General features: G+C 58.6%; 1 protein-coding gene across 1 annotated transcript in view; it reads right to left on the minus strand.

The window, feature by feature from the left end:
- Positions 1-354: 354 nt before the first annotated feature.
- ATP6V0D1 (ATPase H+ transporting V0 subunit d1) overlaps positions 355-22,052 on the minus strand; it is a 39,067-nt gene continuing 17,369 nt past the window's right edge. The window contains 7 exon segments of the mRNA NM_174505.3: positions 355-944; positions 1,041-1,118; positions 1,247-1,423; positions 1,548-1,625; positions 4,874-4,953; positions 6,350-6,528; positions 14,424-14,595. Coding sequence (NP_776930.1) covers positions 783-944; positions 1,041-1,118; positions 1,247-1,423; positions 1,548-1,625; positions 4,874-4,953; positions 6,350-6,528; positions 14,424-14,595 — 926 coding nt within the window. The 3' untranslated portion in view covers positions 355-782.

A 22,052-nucleotide genomic window follows, 5' to 3' on the forward strand; every position in this document is an offset into this window, starting at 1 on the left:
CCCCCTTCAGTGACCTTGGGCAGATCAGGTATCCATAGGTTTCCTCAGCATGAAATAGGGATAATGACCCCAGCCCAGGGAGTTGTGGTGCTCAGTGAAGCAAACAGGGAGCCCTGGGGGCCCTCTAGAGTCAGAAGCCCACTCCATGAGCCTGTTGGAGCCTCCAGCAGGGAAAGGGGCCATCTGCCACCGACCTCCTGCCCCGAGGAGCCTGGCTGCACAGGGACAAGGCCAGCCGAGGGCTGCCACCTGAGGAAGGGAGGTAGAAAGCTTAGGTGGGGGTGGGCTCAGCAGGCCTGAGGCAAGTCAGGGATCTGGGAGAGGGGCCAGGGCCCAAAGGAGACAGAAGACAGCTGGGCTTAGAGAAGTTTTTATTATCTTGGAAGGGCAGAGCTACTCCATTTCCCAAGAACACACATACTTTATCCTGGCCATGGCTCTAGGGGGCCCACTGAGGGAAGAGAAGTTTTACGCTCCTCCCAGGGGTTCTCGGGTTAGGGAGGGACACAAAAGTGACCACATGCTTCTCAGACACGTCAGCGGCTGTAAACACAGGGCTGAGGGGGCCTCCTTGCTCTGGAGGTGGGGGCTTGGTCCATTCTTGGTGTGGGAGCAGGTGCCCAGCCCCCCTGCAGGCCCAAGAGCAGTCTTGGAGAGGGTCAGGGAGGCAGGGCAGCCACGGGGACAGCATGCTCCCCCAGGGCAAGTGGGTGAGCCGTGAGCTTTGTCACAGCACACGGACACACATGTACACACGCACTGGGGAGCCTTGGTCCAGGGTGCTAGAAGATAGGGATGTAGTTGTCAATCTTGGCCCGGTGGCGTTGGGCGATGCACTCGGCAATCCACACAATGTTGCGACACTCCTGCTCCTTGAGCTTCACAAAGGCATAGAAAACACCAAAGTGGAACTGGTTCAGAAAGGCCAACTTGTTCAGTTTCACCTGCAGACACAGGAAGGAGTGGTGTGCAAGGGGCTGGGACCAGAGTCAGGCCTGGGCCGCCAACCCTTCCCTTCGACAAGCAGGTCCAGCACTCACCTCGTGCTCGAAGAATCGGTCCTCCAGGGTCTTGTCTCCAGGGTTGCTGCCCGCACCTTCGAAAAGCAGCTTGTACTCCTGACACAGGAGAGCGGGGGTGGGGCGTGGGGGGGAAGGGAAGCATGAGCACGAGGGCGCTGTTGGGTGTGGGGTGGGGATGTGGGTGCCAACAGGCCTGCCCCCTGCCCCACAGTCAGGGCACTCACCGGGTAGTAGTCGGCCACGTTCTTGACCTGCTCATAGTCGTCGGCTCGAGCCAGCTGGGCCAGGCCCTCCGGGTAGAGCCGTCCACAGTGCGGGAAGAGCTTGGCACGGTCCTCCTTGGACAGCTCTGTGCCGAAGGAGTTAATGGTGATGATGAAGGCGCGGCGGTCTGCTTCAAACTGTGGGGCCAGTGCACAGGTGCCGGAGAGAGAGAATGGGAGGGAGGCAGTAGTCAGTCAGTTATCAGGGCTTCCCCACACCAGGGCCAGGGCCCCAGCAGGCGGGACAGGGCCAGGCACTCACCTCCAGGATGGGGCACATGGCGTCGGCCGTGGTCCCGCCCAGCAGGGTGCAGAACTTGTAGAAGGACTCCAGGTAGGCCTGTGCAGGGCACAGGGCTCAATCAGCCTAGGCAGGGAGACTCGAGGCGGGCCTGCCAGGCTTCCCCCCGACAGTTCCTTTCTTCCCTCCCCAGCTCCTTTCATGGTTAATCCAAATGTACCCGTGGACTTGGCAGGGCAGCCCCCATGTCAGAGCCCCCAAAACAGCCACAAATTTTCACTGGGCATCAGCCAAGCAGCAGTAGCCTGCTGCCTCCCCCACCCAGCAGCAACAGAGCAATTTCTGACCCACTGCCTGCCTCATGGTGCGGTGCCCCTCACACTCTCATCCCACAGAGGATCGGGCTCAGAGAGGGGCCCTGTCTTGCCCCTGCTTCTCTGCCTGCCTTTTCTCCAAATCTCCCCTCAGCCTCAGAAAATCACGTGTTGATGGGCTAGTGAAGAATGGTGACTCCTGAGAGTTCATGGAGAGGGCCTGGACTGGGTGCCCCAGCCCCTCTCAGCACCCCACCTTAAAGAGCACCTCCTCCTCTTCCCATGCCCTAGGCAGTCACACAGCAGGAACCAGATTGTCAACCCAGCTCCTGCTGAGGGATGGTTATTGCCTGTGCGGACGTCAGCCCTGCAGTGCGATAGCTGGACACTCGGGCTGCCAGTGGGAACAAGCACTTGCTGCCCAGGCAAATTGGATCTGCCGGGCGTAAGAAGGCAGGTCAGCCCAGGCCTCAGGTCCCTCCAAGGACTAACTCCTGAGACCAGCCAGGCCCAGGCTTCCTTCCCTGAACCTCTTCGTGTCAAGGAAGGGGGGCAGAGTCTCATGACCTCTGGGGAGCTTCCTCTACTCAGATCCTCCAGGGTCCCAGCTGGTGGCACAGCCACAGGGACTCTGGCTCCACAGGCTTCTGAGCTGGGGGTGAGAGCTGGGGAGGCAGGGGAAGCTTTCTGTGTGGAGGTCTGCCCTCCAAGCTGCAGAGAACATTCCGCCCACTGTATGATGTGGGCACGGGTTCTACTGGCCTAAGAGAGGAGGTGAGAATGAGACCCAGGAGTCCATGAGCCCAGGCCAAACCTGGCCAGCAGCACTGGGCAAGCTGGGCTCAGGGGAAAACCCGAGGGGACCACTGAGTCACAGGAAACAAAACTCTAGAACCAGTCAGGGAGTAAGCAGCTTGGGAAGGGAGAGTGGACCCCAGCAGAGCAGAGGACTTGAGGGATAGAAATAGCTGCCAATCCTACCATGGATTAGCGGCACTAGTTTCCTCTGGGACCATCCTCAGCCATCTCCTTTCCTATGACCAGTCAACTTGGGTGTGTCCAAGTCTTAGGCCTGTCCCAGAGGGGACTGCAGTTCCTCTCTGTGGGGGAAGCCACCAGCCTTTGCTGAGCTGTGCTGACCCTGAAAAGACTAACCCCAGGGTGGTGGAGGCTGGTGGAATAGGCCCAGACTTTCTTCTGGAGGCTGAGCAGCTGAAGAAACTGGCAAGACCCCAAAAGGCCCAAGTACCAAGGTCACCTTCCCACCCCAACCCTGTCCCCTAGCGTCTGCCAGCCCATGTCTGCTGCACCAGCTGCCTACGGTTCCCACCCGCTTCTGGGGGTCCGCCTAATCTCCCATCTGTGGCTACTGGGCTGGGACATGGCCTGACAGGCGGGCCTGGCATGGTGCCCACATCATTGGGTCGGTGTTTACAAGCTGGTGCCCAGGCAGCCCTCGCCAGTGACTCCAGCTAGAACCAGTCAGGCCCGGTGAGGGCATGGGTGAGGCTGAGGGGACAGCCTCACCCACCCCTCACCCTGCCACAGGGCAGGGAACCCGGCAAGGAGCCAGGAGCACTGCAGGGGGGGTGGGTTGTGAACACTAACACACGAGAGCCAGCTCTCATGCCTGCCCCACGCTCCCCATCTCCCCATTAGCAGAGGAGAGCACTTGCTTTGCAGACAGGCTGAGCCAGGTGCAATGCACAGTGCTGCCCAGGGTCTAGCAAGTGGCTGTGGCTTCAGGCAGCCCACCCCACTTTTCTGAGCCCTCAATCTCCTCTTACAACTGGCATACTGATGCCTACCTAGCTCCCAGAGCAGCCCCAAGTACTACAGAAGCCAACAGCCTTCCTGCCTCTCATCTCATCCCCTATAGTCTGTCTGCCAAACTCTGATGATACTCTGCCCTGCTGAAAATCCTCGCTGGCTGACCCTGCCCTACAGGGTAAAAGTCAAACTTCTGGCCTGGCATTCAAGGCCCTGGGGCACCTGATCCTGTGCTTGACTTGATCCTTTCTTTCCAGGTCTATCTCCCACTGTCCAGCCGGAACCGGCACTTCCACAGCAAACTGCCTGCCACTTGGCTCGTGTTCCATACCGGCTTCTGCATGTACTGGCCCTGTGCCTCCACTACTACAACCTCCAGGTGGGCCCTTCACCCACCTGCACACTTGCCCTGCCCTCTGGCCCAGACCCCTGCAGTGAGACTGGAGGGCGTGGGCTCAGGCTGCCACTGTCTTGGCCACCTAGTTCCAAGTAGGGAAGGAGAAGAGCCTCATTGTAAAGATCTAAAAGACAGATGTTCTCAGGGTTAGGTCAGCAGGGCTGTCAGCAAGTGTTACTTATCTTCAGGCCCCCTTCAGGGCCTGCCCACTGCTGACCCATCAGAGGTCCTCACTATGGTCAGAGCTCAGTCTGCCCCAAATGGTCCTCACTGGTTCCTGGCCAGCACCCTTCCCTGGCTCCCAAGCCTGCTCCTAACCTCTTTGAGCTGGGGCAGTGCTGACCCAGCAATCCCAAGCCCACTCTATTTTCAGGGCTCAACAGCTTGTGCACAGCCTGATGGGAAGCAGAAGGTGGGTAGTGTTGAAGATGGTGGCACGTGGCACCAGCCCTAGACCTGGGAAACAGAGGGACGCAGGGACCTGGCCACATCTGGCTGGGTCCCTCTCCCACCATGCTCAGGTGCTCCTTGCAGGCAACAGTCCAGGTGGGGTGAGCCTGAGAGTTATGGCCTGGGTGGTGGCCAGTGAACCTCCTGGATGCAGGGGGAGTGGCAATCCAGGAGCCCTAGCCATTCCTGCCGATTTTATCTGGGCCCAAGGGATGGAAAACCTGTTCCATGCAGTTTTGCGCCAGTCACGGGAGCCAGAAAGTGAGCAGATAAGCCCCTGGGAAAGGAGCCCATGTCCCCTGGGAAAGGAGCCCATGTAACTGCGTCCTGTCCCAGCACCCAATAAATCACCAGCCCACCATGTCCACGGCCCCACCAACCTACTTCACCACCACCATTGGGCCCGGGGGCACTACCTTGTACAGCGTGTTGCGGATGATCTCGATGTTCATCTCATCGAGGTCCTGCTCTGAGATGCAGTCCTGGAAAAAAGCCGCTGGAAGGAGAGACATGGTATGAGGGGTGGGCTAGCAGACTCTCAGCCTAGGCAAGAATCCTGCTGATGCTCAACTCCCCCTGCAGGGCACAGAGGACCCCTGCCACAAGGCCCATCTGGCTGGGAAGTGGGGGGTGGGGGGTGGGGGGCACATCAACCTGGCCTAGACTATTGCCTTAGAAGTGACCGAAGCCATACTCCAGGCCATGTATATTGACCTGAGTTCTCCTGCCTTCTTGCTACTAAAATTGATTTATAAAGGAGGCGGCCGGCCATAACATGATCTAATCGCCTCTGGGCAGACCCAAGCTCAGATCATGCCAAAGACAGGCTTGCATAAGAGGCTGTGACATCCTCCCTTCTCCAGGGGCAGCTGTGGATTCAGGGCCTGGCGCCCACTTCTCTGCATTTCCCAGGAGGGCCTGGGGCCCACATGTGGAAAATCCTTTTCCTCAGAACAAGGCCTGAGTATGACAGCTGGGTGAGCAGGGACCAGGGACCCAGGGAACCATTTTAGGGCTGGAATTAGAGGCCAAAGCAGAAGAGAGCCCTTTGATCTCCAGGGAGCTCATGGACTGACTGGTCTGTTTCTTCTTTAGAGATGGAAAACCTGAAGAAGCCAGCAACAGCCTAGAACTAGCTCAGAGTTATCATGAGAGGTAAGATATTGAGTAGATAAGGCTAAGCAGGTAAGGCCTATGCCTCTTAGTGCAGGACCAAGTGCAGCTTTGGGCCCAGCTGTACAATCCTGACAGCTTCCTGGAGGTGGTGTCCTGGGGACTAGCATGCTGGCTATGAAGACATTAGTTGGCGATAGCCTTAGTGCCTCTCTCCAGCCCCACTCCAAGGCAGGCAGGAGCCAGTGCTGCCTAGGGGGGCCCTATAGGAAGCTCCTGGTTCCCCTTCCTTCCTTGGCTTCTGACATGAACTCTGCTCCTGCTGGACACTGCCTGACTTGGCCCCTGGGACCTGCTTGGTGGAGCAAGTGAAGTTGTTTGTGTCCCTCTTCTGCCTCATGGGCAGCAAGTCACTACAGCGCAGCTTAGGGCCACGGTCTGTCAGAACTCCCAAGACTCTGAGGGACCCAGGCGCCCCGAGCTCAGCCTTCCTCTGCATTCTGAGGAATCGGCCAGATTCACGAAGTTAGATCGTCTGAGTCAGGCCCTGGGGGTAGTCAGCCTGGCCCAGTGAAAGCAGCAGGAAGGGAGCAGAAGGCAGGACGAAGAGAAGAGAATGGGAGGCGAATCAGACTGGAAGAAAAAGGTAAGCAGCCATGGGTGGGCCCCACCTTCTGGCTCTGGGCTGCCCCCAGGGGTCCAAAAAACCCCACCCAGAGGCACTGACATTGATGCTACTGCTCGCCTCTCCCTCCTCCGCCAGGGCCAGGGCCGCTCACCCAGGGGCGTGTCCACCAGAATAGCATTGTAGAGCTCGGCGGGTGTCTGTGCGATGTTCACGGCCTCCATCTGCTCGAAACTGCCAAGCGGGTGGCACTTAGGCACAAGCTCGGCGATAGAGCGCTGGTGCAGCGTGCCCGTGATGAGCAGGATTACGTTGTCGATCATGTAGCTGTAACTGCGGGAGGCACACAACAGCACAGCGCCCTTAAAGTCTGGACACAATGCCGTGCCCCATCCCCCACTTGGTGCAGGCCGTCAACCCCTCAACTGCAAGCACCGCCTCAGGCTCCTCTCCCTGTCCAAGGGTGCCCCCTCCTTCAGCACCAGAAGCACAGGACAGACATGGCCCCCCATGAGGGATGCAAGGGGGGTACTTCATGCCCTGTGAGTGAGCAAGTGACCAGGGCTTTAACCAGGGTTTTGGCAGGACGTGGGAAGCATGGGTGCACGGAGGTGGGACACACAGGCCAGCTTGGGGGATGAAAGAACTGAGAGATGAAAGCATGTTCTAGGAAGAGGGAACAGTGTGTGCAAAGACCTGGAGGCATTTGCTGAGCGGCAGACGCATTCGAGGAACTGAACTCTGTCAGGGCTGGCAGAGGGAGGGGAACCAGGGCGGTGCTGCCAGCGCCTGGAGCCCGGAGGCGGGTCCCATGGGCCCGGCTGAGGGTCCTGACTTCATCTGGAGCGTGAGGGGGCATGAGCAGGATACAAGCAAGAGCAGCACAGTCACTCTGGCTGCTGTGGGGAGATGGGGGTGGGGCGGCAGGGGGAGATGGCCAGAGGAGGGGAAGGTTGAGGAGTTGGGTAGGAAGAGGTGTGTCTAGGGAAAATCAGAGACAGTGGGAGGCCCCCTCTAGAGTAAGGCCGCAGGTCAGGCCGAGACGGACAGGTAGACAGCTGTCCTATGCAGCCCACTGCGAGAACAGGGCGCTGCTTCCTCCTTTAGGGCTTGAGGCCAGTGCGAGTCATCCACCCAGGATGGCCTGGAGGGGACCCAGAGACCTGGAAGGAGCTGGGGCTCAGGTCAGTGCCCTCCGGCCCAGAAGGCCGGCTCTGGACAGCGCACGGGCAGCAGATGGGGCTGGAGAGCTGGGGCCTCCCGGTTCAGACTTGGCAAAGGGCTCTGCCTCTGCCCGTTAAGACAAGGCCACAAAGGGGCTGTGGCCCAGAGCTCTATGTAGTCACCTGCGTGAGGAATGGGGTGAAGAGGGACGGAGGGCCCCAGTCGGGCTGCAGGAGCCACAACACTCCTACGGCTTGTTACCAGTGATGAGCTCGGGGCATGAGGGGGGACTGCTCCAAGGCCAGAGAGAGGCTCCCACTGAAGGGTGGGAGCTGGCCTAGCGGCTGCTGCCCTAAACACTGAGCACAGACCCCACCTAGCTGTCAGGTGGGCCACCAGCTGTCCCGTGACAGTACCTTGGGCACCCAGTGTTGAGACTGTCCAAGGTAGGAAGTGCCCCCAACTCCAAGGGAAGAGAAGCAGGAAGGTGGTGGCCTAGGCCTCAGCTCAGGGCTAGCTACTGGGGGAGCTCCCACAGGGCCTGCCAGGAAGGCGGCAGGAGGAGAAAACCACAGTTCCTGTCCCAACCTGACCCCCACCCCCCTGCTTGCTACACACTCCCCCAGCTCCCACCCAGCCCAGCGCCCTGCTATGACCTCTGCTCTCCTGGGCTTGGGGCCAGGCAGCTGCCCTCTCTCCGCCCCAACCCGGCTGGGTCAGCTGCAGGATGTGTGCTGAGAAGAGACAGGCCTGCCTCCTCAAACCGAGGGCGGCAGACAGAGGCTATTCGCGGCCACAAGGCCCAAACGGCCAGCCTTTTGTCCCTGACCTGACCCAGCTGGCAGCATGGAGGGACTTCGAAGAGAACCCGCTAGGTAGGGTTCTGTGCTGTGGTCTCCAGTCCCAGCCCGCACTGTCCCCTACCCTGCACAGCACAGCTATCCTGCCCCTGCTGCCTCACATGCACCCCAGGACCCACAACATTCCACTTGTGACCCATCCAGCCCCACTGATGTTCCCTAAGAGAGCCACGGAAACCCCACGCCGAACCTGAAGATGCTCTTTCATGCTCTCACCAGGTTTTGGACAGGCAGGCGGGGAACACCGTACCTCTTCAAGCTGTACTATCCAACCGATCCCACACCACCAGCATCAGCAGCCCCACTGTCAGAGGATGTAAGGTGCAGAGACTGCAGGCCCCAGGCCGTCACCCCACGAAGCAGATGAGCACGATGTCCCTTGGCCAGTGTCTACATACCTCCACCCATGTCCAGGTCTGCATGCCCTGACTCTACACTCCCCATCTTACCGTGTCTTCTTAGAGGACTCTCCACAAGTCAGTTTCCTTTCTCTAAACCTCCCCACTCCTTGTACCACAGGGTATTCATGTATGTTGAGCATGAGACTGGCATCAGAGCCCTCCTGACCTGGCTCGGAGGTGAGCCCTGTGGGAAGACTCCACTGTCTGGCTTTGCGGCCGTCCCTCCAGTGATGTGGAACAGGCCAGCTATGATTCACCGACAGCAGATGTGGGGGCTGGTCATAGCCCACCGCCGGCTGCCCGCAGACTCTAGAAGTCTGTTAGAAGTCCTGGCTGGGCACCAAGGGAAATGCTAAGCCAAGTAAAGCCCCCTACTTCCTTCCAAGGCCCCCCTTCTATCTAGGTTAGGCCAGCCTTGGATGACCCTGCTCCAGGCCCAGCAGCTCCCTCCCCCAGGTCAATGACAAAGTTGCTATGGCAGCAGCCCCTGCTTCTCTCCCCTGCCCAATGAGAGCCAGGATCTCCTTTTCTGGGATGAAAGGAGGCAGGGCAAGGCAGAGATGCTGCTGGCCCAGCTGTCCGTTCTTCCCCCAAGGTGAAGGCTTTCAGCAGGCAGGGAAATCCTCCTCCTTGTCGTAGTCTGGCTTCAGCAGCTGCCTCCCTGCCCCCAGAAAGTCACTCCCCCAGCCCTCCCCTTACTCGGCCTTAATAGGAGTGAGTGAGGTTCCAGCTGGTCAGCGTCTCCCTCCAGAGAAAGACAGCTGGGGAGTGGACAGGCGTCTGCCCGCCAGGCCAAAGAGGCCCTCTTGGGGTGGGAGTGGGGCAGTCTGTATTCTTCTGCCCAGAGGCCTTCCTTCACCCTATGCCTTCAAAGAGTCAGCTTGGGCTGACAGAAGTCTTGGGATGGAGTTCAGAAAGCCACTTCCTCCAAGAAGTCTTCGGAGCCCCCAGCCAAGCCCTGTCCCTCTGCTGTGCCCTCTGGCGCCACCTGCTGGAGCATGATGGCTTACTCCCACGGTCTCATCACCTTGGCCCTGGGGGCCAGGTCTGAGGCTGGTGAGGAGGCCACGATGACTACGCACCCCAGCCAGCTCAGCCAGTTGGCCTATCTACAGCTCCGAATGGAGGCTGCTAGTAATCATACTTGTGCTCAATCACACCTGGGTCCTATCAAGCCCTGCCCCAGTGGAAAGTGAAGAGATATCAAGCTATGGCTTCAGGCTTGGAAAGAAGACAGGCCTTACCTGTCAGGCCTCAGTTTCCCCTCTGCAATCAGGATGACTGACATACAGCCCCCAGCAGAGTTGGTGAGACCCTGACCCTCACCTTATTAAAATCCTGCCCTCTCCCGAGGTCCATTTGGGTCCTCCCACTCAACCTGAGCCTTCTGGGCATCACAGAGCACTTGCACCCTTTCCATCAGGCCCAGAAGAACAGTGTCATCACTAGCTGTTGCTCAGGGCAGGAGTGAGGCCTAGGCCAGCACCCCAGCCTACAGAGACCCTGCCGTCAACTCAGAGGTGGTAGCTGTGGACAGTGAAGGCTGGGGGGCCAGAAATGGGAAGCCTAAGGATACCTGATGCCTGCTGTGACCCAGCAGAGCCCAAGGCTTGAGCAATGTGACCTGGGGAGAGTGGCACGTGTGCTGACAGGCACACTGGGCATTTGAGGTCACAGTTCTGAGACAAAACTTCTTTCCAGCTGCCCACACCTGGCTGGTGACACTGAAGCCCCTGGCACACCAGAATATGAGACCTCTCCTCCCCAAGATGGTGCGGGTCACCTAGGTTCTGCCAGTGGGTGCCCTGGGCTGTAGGCAGGTGCTACCCACTGGGGATGGTCCCCTCTAGGGAGGCTCAGTTATCTAAGGTCAGAGAACTTTGAGGCCACCTGCAACTCCCCAGACACCAAACTCACTCCTCCCACAAGCCCCTCTCCTAGCTCCCCTTCTGGGGCCTACTCTCCTCTGGGAAGCCATCATCAGATGGCCCAGATTAAGGTCCCCTCCAAAGCTAAGAAGCCCTAATAGAGGCTCTGTCCCATGTCAGACATGCAAGTGAATGGCTGGGCCTGGAAGGAGCTGTTAGTGCAGTATCACATGTTTTCACCATGAAATTGAGCTGAATCATCTCAAAACCACACGACTGGTGATGGCATACTTCAGTGGGATGTCTCTCACTCAGGGCCTTTCCACTGAACATGAGGCAGCTGCCCTCACTCTGGCCACCCACTCTCTGAATGGCCTCTCGAACCCCATCTGCCCCTGGAGTCCTCTCAATGAGAAAGCCTCCTGTGACCCCTGGTTCCATCTGTGGCAACTGCCCACAAGCATCCCCAGAAGCTATCTGCACCACCACGGGCACCCATCCCATTGTACCTATATATCTCCCTCCCTCCTGGCACTGGCCCAGAGCTCACACTGGTCATGTGTGCTGGCTGAAGGCTGGCTGGGGTCTACAAAAGCACTGGATACTGTCTCTCCTCATGGGAGGACAGAGGAAGCCTTGCCCAGCTTCTGCCTGAACATCCTAAGTGACAAGGAACTCACCTGCAGGAGCCTGCCCACCATCCTGGGGCAGCTCCAAAGGCAACTAAGAGACTCTGAAAGCTGGAGCGAAGATTAACCTCTGTGCAGGTCCCAACCTCCGCCCTAGCTGGGCCGGCTTTGTCTGTGGACAGCAGTGGCATTGCTCCTGCAAGCCTCTACACCCATGATGATGGGGTATCTAGCTGATGCTCCCTTTTCTGGACATGTCTAGGGTATCTCTTTCCCAGAAGGTAACAGAGCCAGGGGATTCAGGCTCTAGCTGCTTGGGATGTGTATGGTTCCCTCAGCCTTCCCCCAATTCTTCTTTCAAATGCCCTTCGCCTCAGCCAAACAGCCATCTCCTCAGGGAAGCCAGTGGTGAGTCCTCAGGGTGGGGGAAGGTCCCCTGGACGGGAAGGCTTCTCTATCGAAGGCTTCACCCCTTTCTGCAACACTCCTTACTCCTGGTGTGACTCAGGGTGGAGGAGGTTAAGAAGGTGGAAAGGAGGAGGAAGAGGAGGTGGAGGAGCAGCCAGGGAGGCAGGAGTTAAATCAAAGAGACAAAAAAAAAAAAAATCAAAGAGACACCGCGAGAGGAAGGAGACTGCTGGAAGGAGATAAGGCGGATGTGGCTCCTAATTAAGCCTGGAGACCTTGGCCACATGAAGGTCAGCGGTGATCTTAGCCAGGGCCTTGTGGTGGAATGATAGGATGGCTGGAAGCAGGCTGGAGGCTCAGGATGGAGGAGGTGAGAGAACAGAGAGTGAATGTAAAAATTTAGGCTACACGAGATGGGATTTTAATGGTGTGAGAGATCTGAGCTTGTTTTAGATGCTGTTGGGAAGAATTTGGAAGTGAAGAGGTAGGCCGTCTACCCAGAGAGAAGGCTGGAGGCAGGAGACAGATGGTGTTTAAGATGGGGAGGTGGTCGCCCCACCTTGAGGGAAGCTTGGGGAGCTACAGGGTGCTGAGTGGGGAGAGCAAGCAGCCAGCTGGGCAGGGACAGGCCAGGCCAGCTGAACTGGTGAGCGTGCCTGTCTGGCAGCAGGGAAAATCCACCAACACTGGCTTCCCCGGCTCCACTCCCGGCAGCGGAGGTGGGGGCGGTTGCCTGCAGGCTGGAGGCTGCTGGGCTTCCTCCAGGGCTGGGGAGCTGCCAGCTGGGCGGGACCATGAGCTGGGCAGCCAAGAGAGCTGCGGATGTTGGCAGAAGAGCGCTCAAATGATGGATCAGGGAACCTCAGCTGGGGAGCGAGGACAACCAAGACAGAAGGGGTGGCGGGGAAGGAAGCGAGGTCCAGACCCTGCTGAGTCCGGAACCCATGTCCCACAAGGGACTGAGAGTGGGCTGGAGGGCCCGAAGGCCATGGGTAGAGAGGGGGTGCCTGACTCAGCGGTTTCAGGGGTGGAGCGGTTCCAGGTGGTGACATGGTCTTGGGCAGCCATCGCGGGGGTGGCTGAAATGGAGACCAGAGGAGTGGGTCACTGGAGATGACGAGGTCATGGAGCAAGCAGCCACAGGCTCAGAGGGGCTGACACGTGGCTGCTGAGTCCTTCCTGGGAAAGAGCAGGAGTGAGGGGATGGGACACTGTGAGCCACAATCACCTATGGATGGAAGGGGTGGGGAAGTGACGGTCCACCCCAGGACAGCGCTTGGCCGCTTTAAGCATGCTTGGTGCCTGCAGCCAACCTCCAGCAAAGAGCTGGCAGCCGTGAGGCCTCAGTCATGCTCAGAGTCGTCTCCAGTTTCATGGCCTGGCAGGCTGAGATCAAGTCTCTGAGGGCACCAAGATAGGCCAGGCGGCACAGGCAGGGGGCCAAGCCGGCAGCAAGATGGATGACATCTGCCCTCCGACCGCTGGCAGGAGGTCAGCCTCCTCTGGCCGGCCTAGCTGGCAAGGCCAGAACTTCACCAGGAAGCTGAGGGAGCCCTGTGCAAACAAGGCGAAGGCTGGGCTCTGGTAATAAACGCACTGCTTCCTGGTATGTCCTTCGGCCCTGGCCTTGGGGTGAAGGCCACACAGGCCCAGGCTAGGGACTGATTGACAGACAGGCACTGCAATATAAGCCCCAATGCAGCAGCATGAGATCCACCCCTTCTCTGGCCTCCTGCCCAGTAGGACCATGTTGGCTGTACACTGACAGAGGCAAGGGCAGTGTGATCACAGACCCAGCCAGGACAGCAGGGCGGCCCCCAGGAAGGAGGCTGGAGGCTAGGAGAGAGTCTGAGCCCTTCGGGTGTCCCAGGCTGTGACCCCTACCCCAGGACAGGGCCCTTTCGGCTACAGCCCCTAATTGAACAATCTCGAGTAAACGGCTGCTCCTGGCTGGGGGTGGGCAGCAGGCTTCCAGCCCTGTTCCTGCATGTGTAGGTGTGGCAGGCGTGCAGATCCACGGGTCTGGGGGCACCACCATCAGGGAATGGTTAAAGCTAGACAGTACACAAGAGAGTACCTGAAAGGCTTCCCACAACACAAGCGTACACTCCAATGATGAGGAGTGCGCTCCTGGACGCCAGCCACCCATGCCTCTGTCCACCACCTGCACTGGGCAACCACCTGGCACGGGCCATCTCTTTGTCCACCAGGCCCTGGCTCCTGGGCCATCCTGGCAGATGGGCCTCTCTACCTCCCTGTTCCCACAGGCGTGCCTGGCAAGCAGAGGCTGCCTCATCCACGTGCCTCCCTAGCCTGGAGGACCCAGGGTCCTTTCTTGTCAGCTTCTCCAGGAGCTTCGTGGATGTAGGCCTGCACCCAAGGGTTAGAGCACAGGAAATCTTGGCAGCCAGGAGACATCATGACAGGGGCCTGGGCCAGAACTCAGAAAGGCGGCCAGGTGCTCAGCACCCTCCCCACCCTGCCCCCTGCTCCGTGAAACCCAGGGCCATGGGCAGAGACAACAGAGGAGCCACAGCCCAAACAGGGTCATAGGGCCTTAACGGTCCCTCCTCAAAACCTGACTCTTCAGAGCTCTGCCCATTCCCTGACCCCATCCTGGGGGGTGGGAGGTGGGACCTGTGAATGTTCAAGGTGAATGACAAAAAGGCCTCCTGTCACCCCTCGTCTCCATGACACCAGGGGTACAGGGAAAGCAGCTTCACCCAGCACGACCACATGGGACACTTGTGCCACCCGACTACCAGAGAGCAGGAAGTGGCTGGTGACCCATTTTATAGGTGATGGCCTGGGCCCAGGGCTATTGAACGACCAGCCTGGCCACTCAACCTGGGAGGACCCTGCAGGCAAAGGAGGAAAGGCACTATAGAGAATGCTCACGTAATGAAGTCCAGGAAGCTGGCGAGTGGCTCATACGCATGGTTCCTCATGTGACGGAACTCCACCACCATCTTCTCCTTGAGCCGGTCATCAATGACGGACACTGTCAGTGGCGAAGCCTCATTGGCCAGGAAGTTGCCATAGTCAGTGCTCTGCAGGTGCAGCTTCAGGTCTGAAACCCAAGGGTGGAGGGTGAGAGCTGGCCGTGCTGAGCCTACCCAGGATCCTAAGTCCTCGTCCCCACCCCAACTCTGGGCCCCAGCCCCTCCCCTGCTGTTGTGTCCTGCTGCTACCCTGAGCTCCCATCCCCACCTCCGCCTCCCTGTTGGCTCAGAGCCTACTCCAGGGCAGTCAGGCCAAGGCCCTGAGATGCTCCAGACCCTTGGGCCCTGAGCCAGTACAATGGGGCCCAGAGTCGAAGCACAAGTGGAAGCATTGTTTCTCCAAACGACAAGAAGGCCTGGGAAACCCCAACCCAAGATGCCATTCACAACCTGCAGCCTTTGAGGCTCTCCTGCCTGGTGGGCTCCAGGGGACCTAATTTAGAAGAATGAGACACGGGCCCTACCCTCCAAAGTCCCAGAGAAGCAAGCCAACATACCCTGTGGCAGAAATGATGCATATGAAATTAAGGACATGCCCCATGCCGCGGGTAAAGTCGAGAGGGAACCAAGGCAGGGCAGAGGATAAGGGAGCACTCCAGGCTGGGCCAGGTAAAACGCAGACAGGAAAATGCAAAGGAAGCAGCTGCAGGATGGCATGAGCAAGGAGTGGCCTAGAGGGCAAATGAGAGGTGTGAGCAGGAGGCGAGCTGGGAAGACAGACTGGCCGTGCCCGAGAGCAGCTGGAGGCAGGTAGCCAAGCCCATAGCTCTCCTGAGCTCTTCTGAACAGAGGTGAGGGAACAGGCACAGAGGTGAGAAGACAGAGCAGAAGGGCCCTGGGGAAGCAGACAGGTGAGTCCCGGGGGATTGTGGCAACAACCAGTCTCCCAGCTTCTGCTCGTGCCTCCCACACCTCAGTCTCTTCTCCATCCCACAGCCAGAGTGCTCTTACAACACCAGGCAGAACCCCCCACCGCATCTGCACACCCTGACCTCAGGGTCTCTCCCTGTCCCCCTGCTAGAAAGTGATGAGCTCTCCTCCAATGCCCCTCTCCAGAAGCCACTCCTGCAGCCCTACCACTCTATTCCTTCACTTGGAATGTTTTCTTTGTTATCACCACTTTTCTTTGTTATCACACCCCATCCGGCATGGGGCACACAAACCACGATCGCAGGGAGTCTGGGTCACTGCAGTATCCTAGAGCCAAGAACCGAGGCTATTCTGGTGCATTTTCCTGTTCAGTAAATTACAGTGGAACAAACGGAAGACTGGGAAGAGCACTGGTGAAGACAGCAGGAGGGTTTGCTCCTGAACTCGCATATGCAGGACACTGCGGTGGCCACGGCAGCACCAAGGACAGTGGCTGTGTGGGCACGTGCAGGCGAGTGTGGATTAAGGCTCGGCAGCAGAGGCTGGCTTCTGCACGCCTTCTGTCTGCTGAGGAGGCTGCCCAGAAGGATAAGAGGAAGGGCTGCACCTGGGAACACTTCCACAAGTGCCCCGGCCATGAGTCCGGGGGCCTATAGGGCCGTGCTATCCTGGGACGCTGAGAGAGGAGGGGCAAGTGGGACACATCATCACTCCACAGACTGAGGGGACCCCTCGGTGCCCCTCCTCCTGCACCCCATCGGGAGAAGAATGCTCCCAGCCCGCAGTCAGGTGTATCAGAGAAGAGATGGAAGAATGCCTCCGAGGGAGGTGTGGAGGGAAGGAGGGAGCGGTGCTCGCCACTGTGGTGGACTCGACACCTGCGTCTCTCGGTGGCCCCTGGGTGGCACGCAGCACTCTGTTCCTTTGCGGTTCCTGGGCGTGCAGTGAACTTTAACCTCGTGAGGCCAGCAGGGAGCCTTCCTCTGCTGCTTTTACCACTGCTCTACTATTCACACCTTTTTCCCATGCCACCCAGAAGAGGGACAGAAATGCAGACAAGTCAGGGCAGGGAGAAGCCATCAGTCCCTGCTCTGCCCCAAGGACCCCACACCCCTCCGTCCTCGCCCCAGGCCATCTGCCTTGGCTCCACTCTTCCTGCTCCTCACTAGTCTGGCCAAGGCCCACCTATGCCTGAAAAAGGCACGGGTGAGAAGATGCTTCGCTCAGTAACACTCAACTTGTTGAGCATTAAACATCTGACTGTTACAGAAAAACTCTTAACTGAGGGGTTTCACTGTATTAGCAAAAGCCTGTATTTCTATCTCTAGTAATAGGTTTTATATGCTACATTTCAATATGATTGGCTCTGGATAAGTGCAGAACTTTTTTTTTAAAGAAACATGGTTTACTTGCACAAAATTGGTTGGTTTTAAGAGCCTGTTAATGCTTGCAAAGTGGTTTTGGTTGTTGTGAAACAAATGGTGAGTATGAACTGGTCCCTCTGAAATGAACTCTACTTATCAAGTCATATGTCACATGCCCTGCTTTTATATACTTTTATCTATCAGTAAATACTGTGATACTTGAAAAAACCAGCAGGCAGGGATTTCTGGCCCAAACACAGCAGGTGTTCCAATCCCCACTTGGGGAAGCCACAGCGTGGACAGCGGCTGGAAGCCCAGTCCGGCATATGGTGTTCTGGGTCAGACGGTCTGGCACGGCAGCTGGCAGCTCAAACCTGTCCATTTATCCATGTTTATCCATCCAGCCACCACAGCCAGCAAAGTCCTTCTCGGGCGGTGAGCCTCCTGCCTCTCCAGGTCCCAGCCGGGACTTGGAAGTCAGACCAGATGCACAGGGCACTGTTCTCTGGGACATTGAGTTTGGGTGCTGCACCCCAGCCCAGTCTCCTGATTCCTACCCTCCACAGCACCCAGGGACTAGGCCTCCCACCCACACCCACCCTGCCCCCGGCATCCCTGCTGCTGGAAGGCTTCCCCACGTGCTGCGCTGCCCCTCCACAAGAGCCGCACAAGGTCTCTAGTAGCCTGAAACCTCTCTGCTCCAGCCTCACCTCTTCGGGGCTGCTCTGCCTCGGCAGGCCCACTCCACAGCTCCCCCACCAAGCACCCTCTCCTCTCCAGCTCCCACCAACTCCATTTAATGACTGGCACTGATCAGGTGGGAGGCAGTACCCCAACCCAAAGTGGGAAACAAGACCCTGCCTGGAAACGGATGGGGCCCTGCTAAGTACTCAGCCCCAGGCCAGTAGCAACCTGTGTGCTGGATCTCCCAGCCATGCCCATTTATTTCACTGTTTCGGAAAAAGGCAATCAGAGGGAACATGACAGGTGTCCAGAATCCCACAGTCAAGTATAGTGGGGCAGGGGACTGGGATCAGGCCTGCTGGGTTCTCTCCACCCTCAACTCCAGTCTCCATTCCTCCCCCAACTCTTACATTTTTTACCCTTCTACCATGGCCCTTGGCCCAGATGGGCCTTTCGGATATGGACCTAGCTGCTCAGGCAGACCTTCGTTCCAGAAGAGCTGGGAGCCCCCAACCCTTACATTTTTGACCCTTCTGCAACCCACTCCAGTACTCTTGCCTGGAAAATTCCATGGACGGAGCAGCCTGGTAAGCTACAGTCCATGGAATCACAAAGAGTCACACACGACTGAGAAACTTCACTTCCCATTGGGAAGTGGCCCACGATGGGCCTTTCGGATATGGACCCAGTCACTCAGGCAGACTCTTGTTCCAGAAGAGCTGGCAGGTGAGAGGAGCCAGGGCACGCCCCTGCAGAACCTCGGAGGCCACCTGGACACTCACTGCCCACCTGACAGAGGCCCTGCACTGGCATGACTCAAGAACAACCCCTCTGACATCACCTGTGGTGCTGGTCGTTCCCAGAGAAGACAGTACATGTAAGAGGGCCAAGCTGACGGGTGGGTTCTCCTCTGCACGTCCCCCGCCCCTGGGGCTTCCCATGGTCGTTAAAGCAAACATCCTTGTGCCTTGGCTGCTGCGTTCTGCTGACACTGCATCTAGGGACTTGGCTGCTGGAAAGCAGACGGCCGGGTGGTTTCTGCTGGCTTTTGTCAGATGAGAGCAAACCCGGGAGATTCTACTGAGGCTGCTGCCCAAGGCCTGAGGAATCTTCCTTACCAGGAAACTCATGTTTAAAAGCCCCCAGTGACGCTGTCAAAGGGCCACTCCAGACCACTTCCCCTGGCCAAGCCCCACTTTTCCCTGTGACCCAGGGTGAGGGGACAGCCCACCAGCCAAGGTGGCGACTTGGAGGCTGGCAGGCTAGCTGATCTTTCGGCTTGGACCACACAGGGCTCTTGAACCAGCTCTGACCCTGCTGGAGAAAGCTGGCACCCAGGCCTAGTGGCTGGCAGCCCCAAGCCCTTTACTCAGTCTTCAGGGCTGAGACAAGCCCATTAGAAACCATCCCCCTCAGCCCTCCAGCTTCCTGCTTTCTCTGAGGGATGTGGAGGAGGTGTGACCGGGGGGTGGGATCAGAGCACAGGAGGAGAGGCCTGGAACTTGTTAAGAGCTCCATGGGAGACTCGGCCACCCAGCCCTGGCCCGGCCCCCGAGGGCAGACAAGGACGCCAGGGGCTCTGGGAAGGCTGGGGCTAACTCTGCTCTGCGCCCTGAGCTCCACAGCCCCTGAGAGGTGACAGGCCCTGAGAGCCCCAGACATGCCTGGGCTGAGGCTGGAGCAGTGTTCTGGTTAGCACAGACTCGGGGGACCACTCTGGTCTACCCACAAGCCCAGCTGTCTACCCCAAATCCTCCCATCCGTGGCCCAGAACCAGGAATGTCTGGCCAGCTTGGGATCTCTCACAGCAAAAGACTTCCTCAGAGGCTGAGTTCTCATGTCCAAGAAGATGCTGCTGCTGCTGCTGCTGTCAGGAAGTTCTCTCTGAAGTCTGACTTGAAGCCCTCCTGAGAAGGCTGATCAGCTCGGTTTCCCAGTGCCTCCAGTTTCCCCTGAGGGTCTGGGACTTGCTTCTCAGGACCCCTCAAACCCACCCAAGACCCCCCAGACCTCCTCTGCTTCCCGGTGTTGCTGTTCCGATGTTCGGTGATTGTTCTTCCAACTCTGCCTCCTAGGGCCACCGAGGCCTCCTCACTGCTGCAGGGCTCTCTTGCTGGCCTCCTGTTCCACACCTTTGCTCCCTGTTCCCAAGCCCACTCTCCACACCATCACCCAAGGGCAGTCTTCCAACTCCAACATGTCGCTGTCACCTCTGCTAGCAGCCCCCGTGGCCCCCGAGTCTGACCTCCTCCCCTAGCCAGTGAGGCCCCACAGCTCTGGCCCAGCACTGCCTCCGCCTCCAGTGCTGTTCTCCAGTGAGGGTGACCCGCCTGTGAGCTCCGCTCCAAGGAAGTGCTCCCGGGAAGTGCACAGGGTACCCCAGGGAAGCCCTGAAGTCCGGGAAACAGGGCCGCTTCCTCAGGCCCAGAGGGAAAGGCTGGGCTGCCCTCCCTCCTCCACAGGGCTCCCATCCTCCCTGAGGTTGCCTGTGTCAAAGACCACTGTCCTTACTCCAGTAGGATCAGCCAAGCTCTCAGAAGGTGCCCGGGCGGGCTGTAGCCCAACACCCACCTGGTGTGGCGGTTCCTTCCAGGGCCCTGCCAGAGTTCTGGAGGGCCCACAGCCGCCACCTGTCCCTCCACTTCCTGCCTATTCCAACCCAGGTCCTCCAGGCCAGGACCCCTCAGAGCAGAGCCCTGGCTCCAGCTAGCACCTCTGATTACCACTCTCACCCTGATTAGCAAAAGAGCGTGGGGACCCCTAGCCTGTCCAATGCTCTCTTCTCTCTGAAGGACCAAGTATGGGCTTGGCAGCCAGCTCCAGCCAGGCCTTGAGAGGTGGCAGCTGGGCAGCCCTGCCTCCCACCCGCTTCCTGAAATCTTTCCTAGATCCTGCCAGCCCTGAAAGTCATTTTTTGGCCTCACCAGGGCTTCCAGGCGTGGGGCAGTACATGGTGTCTCCAGTCCCTAATCTCTGCAGCTTCTCCCCACGGGCCTGAGAGAGGCAGGAAGGGAGGGTCTTGGCCCAGGCCAGTGGTTGGTCTCAGGCTGCCCCAGGGGCCCAGCAGGCACAGAGGCGGCCCTGGCACAGTCCGCAAGGCGGGGCAGCCCCCGACTCTCGACTCACCCATGGCCTCATGGCCCATGAAGGGGCCCTGCTGGCCAGCTGGCCACGGCTGAGTGTGAGAGGACAGTGTGTTCCCAGACTTCACTTCTGCTTTTCCAGAGGTCACTCAACGATGCTCTCCTGGGGAGCTCAGGGGTTTTCAGGAATTGAGGCCCGCTGAGTGAAACCAGATGTACAAATACACTCCCTAGAGCCCAGTGTGCCCATCCTGCCACTCCCTGCGAGAGCGGCGGAGCCCTGGAGCTTGTTCCACCACTTCCCTGGGCCCAGGTGAAGTGGCTGTTTTGAAGGAACTGGCTCTGGGCTCTTCCTCCAGTGCTCGTTTGGCCCTATGAGCTCACTAATGCTGCAACTTCCAGGAGCTCAAAGCAGCGAAACTCAGACAGTGGGACAGATGGCCAGGCTGGTGGCTCAACAGAACTATAACTCCCCCTCAGCAAATGGACTGTGTTTGGGTCTCCTCTCCAGGCTCTGGGTGTCGGGGGAGAGGGGGGAACCTCTCTTCGCATCAGCTCCAAAGCAGATGTATGCACTGGCTGGCTGGCTGTGCAGGGTCAGAGTACCACATCTGGAACTCCCAGTGTGGGAGCCACAGCACACAAACCATTAACCCTGGGTTTACCTGCAGCACAGACTAAGCATCCTCTCACCCCCAGGCTCTGCCAGGGCCCATCACAGGTTCCCTGCCAACCTCATGTAAGTGACCAGCCCTGCATTCCAACTCTTCCTATCAAAGGCCAGCTTTTCCCCTTCCTACCTCAGATGTCAACTGGCATTCCCTATCCAGAGCCTTGGCATTGCTCCCACCCCAAACTGAGGTGCCCATGGCCTCTTGCTGGCCCAGGAAAAGGTCCATAGACAACTACAGCCCCACTTCACCAGGTCACTGGTCTCAGGACATACTTCCTTAGGTACCTTAGTGGGACGATGGGGAGAGACCCTAGGCTTTCGGGCCACAGTGACTTGAGTTTAAATCTTGCCCCGCAGCTTGACCCTGAGCAGCTGGTAGAATCTCTGGACCCAGGCTCCTGGCTGTCACCTGGTGAAAGGTCCTGCAGTGCCAGCTTCCCAGGGTAGCCACAGAAATGGTGGCCCAGAAATGGTGTTGCCCAGAGAAAACCAAGCCCTGCACAGCAGTCTTTCCCCTTCTCTGCTGGTGAAGGTTCTCACCCAGGGCTCCCAAGCTGACGGGCCTGGCCCCAATCAGGTGGTCTGTGTTCTGACTCTGGGCCATTGCTCAAGCTGTCCCCCTTGGCATTCCACAGGGTACCCCTGCCCTTCCTTCCCACGGCCCTGACCTTTCCTGGGGGCTCTGGTGTGTCCTCTCCCCAGGGGTCCTTGGGTAACGCGGGCATGCACGCACACAGGCCACACTCTGCTCTCTCCTGGGGAAGGACGAACAGAGTGGGCTCAAAATCTGGGACTCCGGTGCCTAAGCCCACATCCTACCTCATCTATGAGCAGGATCACACAGAGCTTTG

This window comes from Bos taurus, chromosome 18 (genome assembly GCF_002263795.3).
Source record: "Bos taurus isolate L1 Dominette 01449 registration number 42190680 breed Hereford chromosome 18, ARS-UCD2.0, whole genome shotgun sequence".
NCBI classification, from domain to species: Eukaryota; Metazoa; Chordata; class Mammalia; order Artiodactyla; family Bovidae; genus Bos; species Bos taurus.